The sequence below is a fragment of the Gymnodraco acuticeps genome, unplaced genomic scaffold (assembly GCF_902827175.1).
Source record: "Gymnodraco acuticeps unplaced genomic scaffold, fGymAcu1.1, whole genome shotgun sequence".
In the NCBI taxonomy this organism is placed as follows: Eukaryota; Metazoa; Chordata; class Actinopteri; order Perciformes; family Bathydraconidae; genus Gymnodraco; species Gymnodraco acuticeps.
This window is the reverse complement of record NW_022990060.1, coordinates 287112-300125: the sequence shown is the minus strand read 5'-3', so window position 1 is coordinate 300125 and position 13014 is coordinate 287112. Positions and strand designations below refer to the sequence as shown.

The 13014-nt window shown below is 41.1% G+C and overlaps 1 protein-coding gene across 1 annotated transcript in view; it reads right to left on the bottom strand.

Moving 5' to 3' along the window:
• Positions 1–1733: 1733 nt before the first annotated feature.
• Positions 1734–13014, bottom strand: part of dner (delta/notch-like EGF repeat containing) — a 97858-nt gene continuing 86577 nt past the window's right edge. The window contains 5 exon segments of the mRNA XM_034216080.1: positions 1734–2909; positions 6290–6536; positions 7580–7711; positions 8675–8788; positions 9415–9537. Coding sequence (XP_034071971.1) covers positions 2798–2909; positions 6290–6536; positions 7580–7711; positions 8675–8788; positions 9415–9537 — 728 coding nt within the window. The 3' untranslated portion in view covers positions 1734–2797.

The following is a 13014-nucleotide window of genomic DNA, read 5'->3' as shown; positions in this document are numbered from 1 at the left end:
TTGCATATTTATAAAGAAAATACAAAACAATAAACAGGATCCATGCATTCAAAACAATTCAGACCAACACTCATTGCAGCATGTCATCTAATCATGGCTCCATGGGTTAAAGGAAAACTGCCTAACTGACACCTTATTTTGAAATAAAATGGTCAGTAGTTTACGGAGAGAGTCATCTTTCTTTGTCCCTTTTAAATCGTGCCAGGAATTAATGAATTAATGTTTGTTAGATCATTTTGAAGGTCAAGAAAGTCAAGTTTGCGTTAAAACTGTTAAAATATAATGCTGGGTTCACACCGGACGCGATGCGATTTTTGGGGGCGGCGTGATTACATGTAAAGTCAATGCAGAGACGCGGACAGACGCGAATTCGCTCCGACTGCGCGCATGAAGCGGTTGATGCGAATGCCACGGCGCGATTGAGGCGATTGGAGGGGGCTTCGACAACCGCTCGAGTTCAATTTGTTCAACTCAAGCGTCAAATTCGCGTGACGCGATCTCGCGGTAGCCAATCAGCAGTGAGGATCTCAGCCAGCCGTCACTGACGTTGAACCAGAAAACCAAAACATCAGCCGTTAGCTGTTAGCCCTCAGAGCTAACAGCTCCTCATATCTGTTCAGAAACTAGACAAAAGTTAAACAAATACAAACCACAGACTGCCTGTGTCATGGCGAATACAGTCGCTGGTTTATTTATGTCTGTAGGCCGTTGTTGTGAGTGTGGACGGTCGGAGCATAATACAACGTTAGCTTAGCCAAACTCCATTCAGAAAACACACATTTTAAAAGGTTTTTCGCCTGCCGTCTGTCTGCAGACTTGTCAAAGCATTAATTCATGGTTTTTACTAACCGGTATCAATATGTTGTTACTTCGGCATCATTTTGAAACGTGCATTACAATTAAATCACGGTAAAATATGTAAAATATGCTGACAGGGTGAAAGTCGAGTGATTAGAGCGAAGCGAATATTCGCATCACGTCCGGTGTGAACGCAGCATAAGACTGTTACAATACAGAATTAAAAAGACTACACAACCAGAACTAAAACACCTGGGTTTGGTACAGGGATGTACTCTAACGATCACCATGACTTGCTTGTTCATTCATGCTTTTTAGTTGATAAAAAGACTACACAAGTCGATCAAAAACATCAGGTGTAACGTTACATTTGTGTGTGGAACATACAGTAGCTAAGTTACCCAGCTAGCTAGCGCAGGTGACCTATACGAGAAAGGAGATGTAGTTCACTACGCTGTTTCTCACAAAACTAAATGGAAGGACTTGACTTTCAAAATGATATTTTAAAGAGGCCCTGTTGTGCTTTTTGGGTTGACCTTTTCCTGTAGTGTGTAATATAGGTTTTAGTGCATGTAAATGGTCTGCAAAGGCTGAAATCCCTGTGTTCCCTCCATTAGACTCATTTGTTTACTTCTGGAACATAATGACATCACTATGTTACACTCACACTTCTATTGGCTAGTGCTCCAACACATTGTACGTGATAGGCTAAGGGGTTGACCAATTAAAGTTCATTAGAAGTGGGAAGTATTATGAAATGGAAATACTCAGATTGATTACAAGTACCTCAAATATGTATTTTAGTACAGTAATAAGTACATGTACTTAATTACTGTCCAAAAGTGCCCACATAAGATGAATGTAGTGCAATGTTCCCCCTTGCTGTCGTCACTGTAGAACAACAACAACAACACATGAGACACACAGACGCCTTCTGTTGTTCACTTGAATCTTTATTGTTTACATCATTCAACATAGATAATAAGTAACCATGTGGCAAATGTGTTTAAAATGAGAGAGAAATCAAATTAGCTGAGCCTATTGGTAAAACATTGCTTGACCTTGAGAGGTACAACACAGCTGCACGGACAGAGAGTTTTCCAATGGCAGGACACAGAAGCACATTTAAATCACCCTCCTCTTCTTCATCTTCCTCCTGCATTACATCCACCCTAAAGCCAGCAAATAATCACCCGTCAACACCGTCAATACTAGAGGTGAATGTGTACACTGATTAAAACCAACTATTTGTCTGTGTGTTGAGAGATATACCTATTATCCTAAATATCACTGATATACATACAGCAGGATGGTAGGGTCACAGTACTTCTGTAAACTGTCTTTACTAATCATACACCAATGATAAAACTTGCATCTAAAGACGATATGTATTTAAAAAAAAGAAAAACTGTGTGACTAGTATTTGTATACATGTGTGTATTTCCTCTACTAACCACAAATCACCCCCTCCCAAAAAAATATTTGGTACAATCTTGAGAAAAACAACAACAACCAAGTACAAAGGATTTGGAAATAATACAGAGAACATCTAATCTAACCATGCACGAAGTAAGGCAACCTACTGCAGATTTTTTTTTTTTTAAGATATAGAAAAAGATACAGTGTATGCACCGAGAGGAGTGCATCTATTCCTACCACACCATCAGCGCTGCCTGCTGACATTACACGTAGAAATGTTGGGCCGTGGGTCGCAGACAGACAGTCTAAAGTCATCTCTCTTGTACAGCAGAGCTTACTGGTAGTGTCGTCACTAACTTAATGCATCGTATGCTACAATAAAGCCTTATCGTGGACTTTGACAGGAAAATAGATGTATCAAATTCCAGATTTTTTAAACTACAGAGTTTTTTTCCCCTAACTATACATTCAATTTTGTTCTGCTGTTGTTTTTTTCTTAAGAAATACTTCAAGATGTATACTGACGTTCTGTTTATATATGTGTGTGTTTGTGTGTAGCTTGTGAAAGGATGGGTGTGTTTTACAAATCCTTGGTCTTGATGAGGGTGACCAGAGGCTTGTCGTCAGGACTGTAGTCCTCGTAGGCGATGGGAGTCGCATCGTACATGGCAGGCTTGGCCTTCTTGCCAAATCTAAAAAAATAAAGCATGACAGTGCTTGTTAGTACATAGAAGGAAAGTAACTAAGTATAATTACGCATCAAATCAAATCAAATCAAGTTTTATTTATATAGCACATTTATAAACGATTTTTGGTCGAGCCAAAGTGCTGTACATATAATAAAAATAGCCTACAGTAGAGACACTTTACAGCAAATACAACAGCACAGATTGTTCAGAATATCAGTATGAGAAAAACGCAGTGGCGAACCGTGTCTATCACAACTGGACCTTCTGTAGACACACACACACACACCCCCCCCGCCGCCGCCGCCGCCGCCACCCCCCCCCCCCCCCTAAAAACAATAAAACGGCATGAATTGCTTCGTCGCATTCATCTAGATCCTCTGTCTCGAGCCAGTTAACTAGCGGGCCTTCTAGAATACCCCTGGAACCGAGGGGAACTCTGAAAGAATACGCCCATTGGCTACAAATCAATATATGATTGGTTGATCAAACTGTCAGTCCAAACGTACGCTCTCATTCAGAGCAACGGCCAGGGCTTTCGATCAAGGATGTAGAATACCTTGGTTTAAGGAGATTCTACCCAGAGACCCAGAACAAGATCTGATTGGTTGCTTTCTTTTCTAACACAAAACCACTTAAATGCGTAGTGCATGGTCCGAGAAGGACAAACAAATCAACGTAACACTGTAATATTACAGATCAACAACACAGATACGATTCTCATTTATTCATTTTATATACATTTTATTTATATAATTAAATCAATGTTTTGTTTGTTTGATCTGAGTGTTCCAGGGTATTCTCTGAATACCTTGAAGACCTTGACGGTTCGCCACTGGAAAAACGACACCCTCTGTCCTTAGACCCTCACATCGTACAAGGAAAAACTTCCAGAGAAAAGCATGTACTGTAGCCTACTTAAGTACAATGTTGTACTTGACTATTTCCATTTAAGCTTTAGTAAGCCTACTTTTCAGATTCTGCATTTAAAAAACATTTGATACACTTCTATCATAATGTATTTATACAAATGATACTAGTGGACTAACTGTTTAAGTCACAAAGAAGGTGCATCTCTGAAGCTTCTACTGTATGTCTTAAAAACAGCGGTTGCTAACAAGTGACTAAATCAAGCTAGATGACATCATCAAGCCGAACATTAGCCTCCTTTAGCTTAGCGGTGTCAATGTGAAGTCATGTGATCATGATGAATTTTTTTTAAAGCATAATGTTGGCTTCAAACTTGTGGCAATTGCATAGACTTCAAAAATAATGAAAGCAGTGTTAATATGTGGAGATTATCCAGCTGAACAAAACGTGTAAGTATCATAAATATATTTTTGCCACAGGTCTTAGTGTCTTTTAATGGAAAAATCAAATTGCTTTTATTCGATGGAGCCCTTTGCGATGCTAACATTACATTACATTACATTGCATTTAGCTGACGCTTTTATCCAAAGCGACTTACAATAAGTACATTCGACCAGGAAGACACAACCTTGAAGAAAACAGAATCATATAAGTACATCAAGTTTCATAGAGTCAAACATTTCAAGTGCTACTCAACTGGCTTTAGGTAAGCCAGTCCTTTATTAGTATAAAAGTGCTTCGTTAATAGTTCTAACGCTCGAAGTGGAGTCGAAAGAGATGAGTTTTCAGTCTGCGCCGGAAGATGTGCAAGCTATCTGCCGTCCTGATGTCAATGAGGAGCTCATTCCACCATCTTGGAGCCAGGACAGCAAACCCACGTGTTTTCGCCGATGGGAACTTGGGTCCCCCTCGCAGCGAGGGCGCAACGAGTCGTTTGGCTGATGCAGAGCGTAGTGCACGCGCTGGGGTGTACGGTTTAACCATGTCCTGGATGTAGGAAGGGCCAGATCCATTCGCAGCATGGTAAGCAAGTACCAGTGTCTTGAAGTGGATTCTAGCAGTTACCGGAAGCCAGTGAAGGGAGCGGAGGAGCGGAGTGGTGTGGGAGAATTTAGGAAGGTTGAAGACCAGACGAGCCGCTGCATTCTGGATGAGCTGCAGAGGTCGGATGGCACATGCAGGTAGACCAGCCAGGAGGGAGTTGCAGTAGTCTAGGCGTGAGATGACGAGAGCCTGGACCAGAACCTGAGTCGCTTTCTGAGTCAGCTGGGGATGTATCCTCCTGATGTTGTAAAGCGTGTATCTGCAGCAACGGGTTGTAGCAGCGATGTTTGCAGTGAAGGACAGTTTGTTATCTAGGGTCACACCCAGATTCCTTGCAGTCTGAGTCGGGGAAACAACTGAGGTGCCGATGTTGATTGTTAGGTCAAGAGTGGGACAATCTTTTCCCGGGAGGAAGAGCAGCTCAGTCTTGTCAAGGTTGAGCTTGAGGTGGTGAGCAGACATCCACTGAGAGATGTCAGCTAGACAAGCAGAGATGCGTGCGACGACCTGGGTCTCTGAGCGGGGAAAGGACAGAATTAATTGGGTGTCGTCAGCGTAGCAGTGGTAAGAAAAACCATGCGGGCTAATGACAGATCCGAGCGAGTTTGTGTACAGGGAGAAGAGGAGGGGACCAAGAACAGAGCCCTGAGGGACCCCCGTAGTTAATTGACAAGGGTCGGACTCAGACCCTCTCCAAGTCACCCTGTAGGTACGGTCTTTCAGGTATGAGGTGAGGAGGGAAAGTGCAGAGCCTGAAACTCCAAGTTTTTGGAGAGTGCGAAGGAGGATCTGATGATTCACCATGTCGAATGCAGCAGACAGGTCCAACAGGATGATGACAGAGGAGAGGGATGCAGTGTGCAGTTCCTCAGTGACAGCAATGAGAGCAGTTTCTGTGGAGTGACCTGCCTTGAAACCAGACTGGTGCGGATCCAGAAGGTTGTTCTGATTGAGATAACAGGAGAGTTGTTTAAAGACAGCGCGTTCAAGTGATTTAGACAGGAACGGGAGGAGAGAGACAGGCCTGTAGTTTATAACATCAGACGGGTTGAGAGTGGGTTTCTTTAGGAGAGGGTTTACTCTTGCCTCCTTGAGACTGTTTGGAAAGTGACCAGAAGTTAGAGAAGTGTTGATGAAATGGGTGAGAAACGGTAGAATATCAGGAGCGATAGTCTGAAGGAGGTTTGAAGGGATAGGGTCCAGAGGACAGGTGGTAGGGCGGGCAGAGGTAATGAGGGTAAGAACCTCACTTGGAGAGAGAGGGGAAAAGGAGGTAAGTGTGTTGGTGCTAACTTCCAGGTCGGACTACAAACGTCATCACTGCATCACTTTTTTGTGAATAATTGGTGGAGTTCCCCTGTTAAAAACATGCAAATGAACCCAAAGCACCAACACAGAAATGGTTGTTTTTAATGACATCTACTAAACACTTTGTTGTAAATCAATGGATGTTTTAAATCCCCGTCACTGACCTGGCGTGGCGGATGGAGGCGATGGCGTTGCTGAACTCGCTGTCGATGCTGCGGCAGTTGTAGAACTCCTGGTAGGCGTGGCGTGACGATCCCTGGTACTCGATGCGGCTGATGCGGCAGATGCCCACGATGAGGATGATGAGCATGAGGACGAAGGCCACGCACAGCGCTCCGATGATGATGTAGAGGGAGTGGCGGGGCATGTTGGTCAGGGTGTCCTCCGTGTGGGCCGGCTTCCACTGCAGGTCTGAAATAAAGAAAGACGAAAGTATAATAATAATTCCAAAAAACTATAATAAAAATACAATAAATAAAAAATCATAAATATAATAATAATACACTTTCTTTTCTTTTTTTAATGTATTTTTTTACTTTAATTCTTAGTTTTTTGTTTTACTAATACGTATCATTTAAACATAATCTAATTAGATATCATTTTGTCAGGTCTGATAATAAATCCATTTCGATGAGCTGTTTTCAGTAAGGCATGTCAGTAGGGGCTTGGACTGTGAGCCGTAGGGTCGCCGGTTCAAGTCCCCGAACAGACCTAAATATAGAGTGTGGACTGCTACTTGGAGAGGTCCCAGTTCACCTCCTGGGCCCTGCCGTGGTGCCCTTGAGCAAGGCACTGGACAACCCCCTTCCCCCCTCACTCCCATTGCTCCCCGGGCGCTGTACAATAGCTGCCCACTGCTCCTAGTACTAGGATGGGTTAAAAGCAGAGAACACATGTCACTGTGTGTGCTGTGTGCTCTGCATGTGAGACCATTAAAGAGGGGTTTCATCCCTCCGATTCTATTCTATACTTGATTGTTGGAATAGATTTTTTATTGTATTTAAATAACGTTTATAATTGGCTAAATACATTGAGATTTCTATTTATTTGATTAATGATATTTTCTGAAATTATTAATGGTTTATTGTGATTTTTGAGTGACTGATACTGGTGGAAATAAATTCAGGTCAAAATAACAAAAAAAAAGACTGTGCTGTGGCTAACAGGTTTATTTTGTCTTATAAGCTATTTCCAAATGTTGTCGACCCAAAAATGTAGACAAATGTAACCATATTTAACTCAAGACCTGTTTTAAAAAGGCTTACAATAAGAAAAATAAAGAATTTAGTTTGTGTGATATGTCTGTTGTTGTCCTCCAGCCTTTCAAATTCAGACAGACATTAAGAAGGAGAGAGGAAAACCCCCCAAAAAAACCCGACAGAGAGAGGGGGCATGTAGCTGTTTCTCATGTGAGATGAATAGCTGAACGCAGGTTTTGTGGCAGACTGACTTACGGATCTCACAGCTGGGCCCCACCCACCCAGGTGGACAGTGACAGGTGAAGCCGTTTGATTGGTCGACGCAGGTGCCTCCATGGTGACAAGGGCTGCTCTCACACTCGTTAACGTCCACCTCACACTTCTCCCCTAGAGGGACGGGAGAGGGTCAATAACAAGTAGAAGAAGCAGAATCTGAGGCGTACAGTTTTCATACTCCTTGATAAAGTTGTTTACAAAACCATGGACTTAGAAGCAAAATGCAGAATGTCATACATCAATATTATTTTAAAATAAGAAAAAGTTCTATTAACCCTCTAGGGAAATTGAGGTGTCAGAGCAGCGGCTTCAATAAGAGTGAAACACAGCATAGGACATGGAAGAGCTTATAAAGGGATACAAACAAAAAGTAAGTATGAATACAAATAACAACAATAGGTAAACACAGAGTAGCTGAATGGATATGAACAGTTATAGGTGCAAGTACAAGTCCAAAAAGATGTCTTTATTACATACAATTCAGGTCATAAAGATGTTTTTTAAGAAGTATGCTTTAAAGCCGTCATTGTGGAGCTGCTACTGGATACCACTGGCTCTTCTGATCTAATATTACTACAAAAAAAAAAACTGTCAACAAGGGCATCTTCTCGTTTAGTAATTATTATCTTGAATGCAGTCTATTAGAAGCATTGTTTACTATATCCTTACATATAGATTTATAACCATATACATTTTCAGTCGGCAGTAGCTCAGTCTGAAGGGACTTGGCTTGTGAACTTAAGAGTCGCCGGTTCAAGTCCCGATCAGACCAGAAAAACAGAGTGTGGACTGTTAGCTGAAGAGGTGCTAGAAGTGCTCGGAGTGTCCTTCAGCACCCCCCAATTGAGAAGAAGAAGAATTTATGAATCATCACAGAACAAACTGGGGCTGAAAAAACTCTGCTCTGGCACCTCTCCATAAAAAAAGTGCATGTGTACAGTATCTGTATGTGTGTATCAAGACCTAGTGTGTCCTTTGCATGTGTGCATGTGTTCTAACAGAGTGAAAAATGATTAATAAAGTCACTTCTTCTTAATTTCATTCCTAGGCGGTTAGTGTTCTGCCGATGCTCACCCAGGTATCCCGGCTGGCAGGAGCAGGACACGTTGAGCCCTTCGCTCTCACAGCGCCCTCCGTTCTGGCAGCGCATCTTCAGACATGGATCCTTGTAGATTTCACAGTGTCTGCCTGCACACACAGAACAGACCACATTAACACCACAACGTGCACTAGTCTACAGCAGCGGTGTCAAAACCACGGCCCGGGAGCCAAATGCGGCCCGCGGACCATCAGCTAATTCAAAAAGTATAATGAAATATGGCCCTCAAATGAGCCTTGTACTTGTCTGATATTGTACATCTCAAAATATGTTACACACCATTCATGTGTGAATGTGTGAAGTTGAAAACATGTTCTAACAAATTTAAGTTGATAAGAAAAAAGCCCAATAACACATTCACATAACAACCTTGAAATATACCCTTCATATTTATTCTTATTATAAGCAATCTGAAGCTTCTGTTTTAAGGAATGAGCTGCTAACAACATTAAGTAAACCCTCTGGACAGCTGTGATGGAGGCTGTTTTTTCTCACAGCATTCTCAAGTATCAAGAATAACTTACCTACATTGGATTGATTTTTCCAACTTGTAACTGAATTTATGAGGCTATATATCTCTCCTCTAATGAGCGACCCAGCCCTTCCTATATTTTTCTGTATGTGGCCCTCGGAGAAAAAAGTGTGGACACCCCTGGTCTATAGTATACAGAAGACATGCATCTAATAATAATAATAAACCCAAACTCAGACATACCTTCAAACTGTGTAGTGCAGACACACTCGTAGGCGTTGATGAGGTCCTTGCAGGTGGCGTAGTTCTGGCAGGGGGCCGACAGACACTCGTTGTACTCCTCCTCACAGTACAGCCCGTGGTAGCCTGAATGGGAAACAGAAATAGAGTATATTATCGAGTCATTAAATATTTAGTCATACTATACATTTTGCTGCATTGCCCTATTTTATCAAGGGGAGGGTTGAACTGTAAATGAAAGCTCTTTGGCTGTGATAAGCAGTTAATATAACTCATTCACATATACTCTACGGACCCTCAAAATAACTCTGCATTTTGTTTAGCATTTGGTGGCGCTATGGTACTTGCATAACTGTAAAAACAACCACAATCATGACCTTTAATCATCATAATCAATTCATTGCCTTCCAAAAAAAGGGATATACTTTCATGTAAATAAGGTATAATAAGTGAAAAAGGTGTGGTAAGGGGTTGCCTGAAGTCAGACTAAAGGTGTAGCACAGAATTGATTTGACAATGTATACAATATGCTTTAAACAACAGTCTAATGGTGTATGGCAATCTGGAGGACATTAGGATGGTTACGATTGGTCTAACATTTGTATTACTCTGTGCATGTGTGTAGACTTGTTTATATGTAAAGAAGGAGAAAGAGTGCACGTGTGTACTCTTGCCAGGGATACAAAAAATGCAGAAAGCAGGTTCCTCAAAAGGTTCCTACATTCATTCTCAATGTACTTCACCAAAGAACCTCATGCAGCACAACGGCTAACAGAGCAGCCACATATCTGCAAACAAATACAAGGAAACTTTAGATATCAATCACCTAACATTTATTAAGTGTAGGAATATATTGTCAGTCCAGTATTCTGCGACTGAGCTTCAATGGCATTGGACAGAAGGTCAAGTAGCATGCAGTGCTCCGTGTTTTCCATAGGATGGCAGCTGTGCAACATCTGAGAGCATGGTCAGTGCATGAGTCACAGGCAATCTATTATTCTCCAGTGACATTGAAGAACGAAGTAAAAACTAAAGTGTAATGTACAGATTGTATCTCTGATATGATACAGTTTGTGGGCTCGTCATTTAGATAAATCTGTTAAAAACAAGAAAGGACCTGAGGAAAGAGTGGATGTCAATTTATTTTATGAAAGTCACTGTGTATTAAATCTAAAAGGACTTTTGCTAGAAATAAATCAGTGGTGGTCAGTAACAAAGTACAACATAAAGTATATTGCTAATATTTATTTAGTTTTTTCTTAAGTAAGACAAATAACAAAACATGTAATCAAAGTGTCTATTCTAATATTTAGTTGTAATGTATGTCAAGAAATATGAAATTATAATATCTAATACTATGTCTTTTCAAAAAAAAACATTTGAAAAGACATAGTATAATATGTACTTAGGGGAATTCATCCACAGAAAACACACTGGACGCTGCATTAGGTCAGAAACCAGAGGAGACTGTGAGGTCCACCGCAGACGGACCACTTTTGGACAAAATGTCCTCTCCGTTAAAGGCAGCTCTTTGTGGAATAGCCTCCCAACTGAGACACGGGATTGTCCCACTCTCAATAGCTTCAAAGGTCAACTCAAAGAATGGTTGAGAAACAAAAAGACGTGCAATCACCGCGAAATGCACTTTAACACAGGGGTATCTCCTCCTGTACTTTAGGTAGCTCTTGTATCTCCTCTTGTACTTTATATGTCGTTGCTGCTACATTGTATAACCATGTCATAAATACTTGTGTGTGCTGCTTTTGCTCTTTTGCACCTTTTGCATATCATGTATTTTGTTTTTGCTATGTTTGTAAAATGTAAACTTCTTAAATGTTTTATGTGAGGGACTGCGGATGGAAATTAGCTCAAAGCTAAATCTGGCACTGTTACGCTTGACACATTTGAATGTTTTAAGTGTTCATTACTGTGCATGGTCCCTGCCAAATAAACGATTAAATAAATAAAAATGTAGCAAAAGTATTTAAAAAGTCATAGTTAACAAAATCATAGTATAACACAAAGAACATGTAAAAAAGTATATAAGTTATAATGATGTACTTTCCCACTCCCAGCTGCACTTCATAGAGATGCTCCACCATGTACAGTTTGTAAAGTACATGACTGGAGTAGCAATCTGTTTTCATTAGCTCCGCTCCCACTGACTACGTTTCTCAGTTGGGTCCCAGCGCTGACGAAGTTTCAAAACAATCCCTCCCCGGGCTTTAGCTAACGTGTGTTTAGGGATGGAGAGGAATTAATGAGGAGCCCAGTTAGAGCCTCTAGGGTCTGTGAAATGCCAGTGAAATGTCAAGTGCCTTTCCAAGACTCGCTCTGCATGCCGGCTGGTGTCCTGGCAGCCGCTGACGGGAGCGGGATTACAGGAGACTGGAGGATGGATCCGTCTACATATCAGCTCCTCAGCAGCTTTCTGTCACGCATTTACACAACATACACACTTACACAAGGCAGATTAACACACACACACACACACTGCTGTATTCATGTAATTCACATAAATACAGACGCTCATATGTAACTCATACCTAAATGACCAGATGGCATTTATGAGGAGGTGGAGAAAAAGGTCAATTTCGGTCCAAAATATTTAGTATGCAAGGTTGGTAATATGTGTTTCTTTATTAAGGAGTGCAGATTTAACAGATAATACAACCATTTTTCACATTTCCTGGTTTTGCACTACCACCCCTCTTATAAGAAAACAAATGTGTTTCTTTCTTACAAATGAGCCAAGATTTGTTTTGAATGGTTTTATATGAGAGGCCTTATATGCTTTTTGGGGTTTTCCTTTTCCTATAGCAACTTTTTAAACAATAAAGAATGTAAACATGTCACAGTAGAGGCACAATATACCCATATAAACCTAAAAATGAGCTAAATATGTCCTCTATAAAAGAGGTGACCTTGACAATGATATGTCTTTTTAATTACTTTACTTTTAAGCAAAAAGCAATTACATATTCGTAACATACTGCAATATGGGAAATCACAATTTGATTATTCCTTATTCTTTGGAAATCATTAAAATGTTTCTACTGGCCACAACACCACATATCTTCTTCTTGAATCTTAAATAATGGTATTTATTTAGCAAAGCGCTAACATACAGTATTACACAATACGCCATCTCTCATAATTATGATTCTTGTGCTATTGTGTGTGTGTGTGTGTGTGTGTGTGTGTGTGTGTGTGTGTGTGTGTGTGTGTGTGTGTGTGTGTGTGTGTGTGTGTGTGTGTGTGTGTGTGTGTGTGTGTGTGTGTGTGTGTGTGTGTGTGTGTGTGTACACGCCTGTTTAGTCTGCAATGCTAATTAGGAAACGCCAACTCACAAATCCCATTAGACAGGGTGGTCTGAGTGCAGACATTTGATTGGACGACAGCATCTGCTCAATCAGCATGGTCACAGCCACAGACAATTGATTGGGAGCCAGCCACAAACACACACACAAACACACACACACTTCTTCACCATGGCAACCAGGCAACGGAGGAATAAAGGGGAATGAGGTGGAGTGAACGGCAGGAAGATAATGGACAAAGGGACAAGGACTAGAAGGAACAAAAAAAGAAGAGAAATGCAAA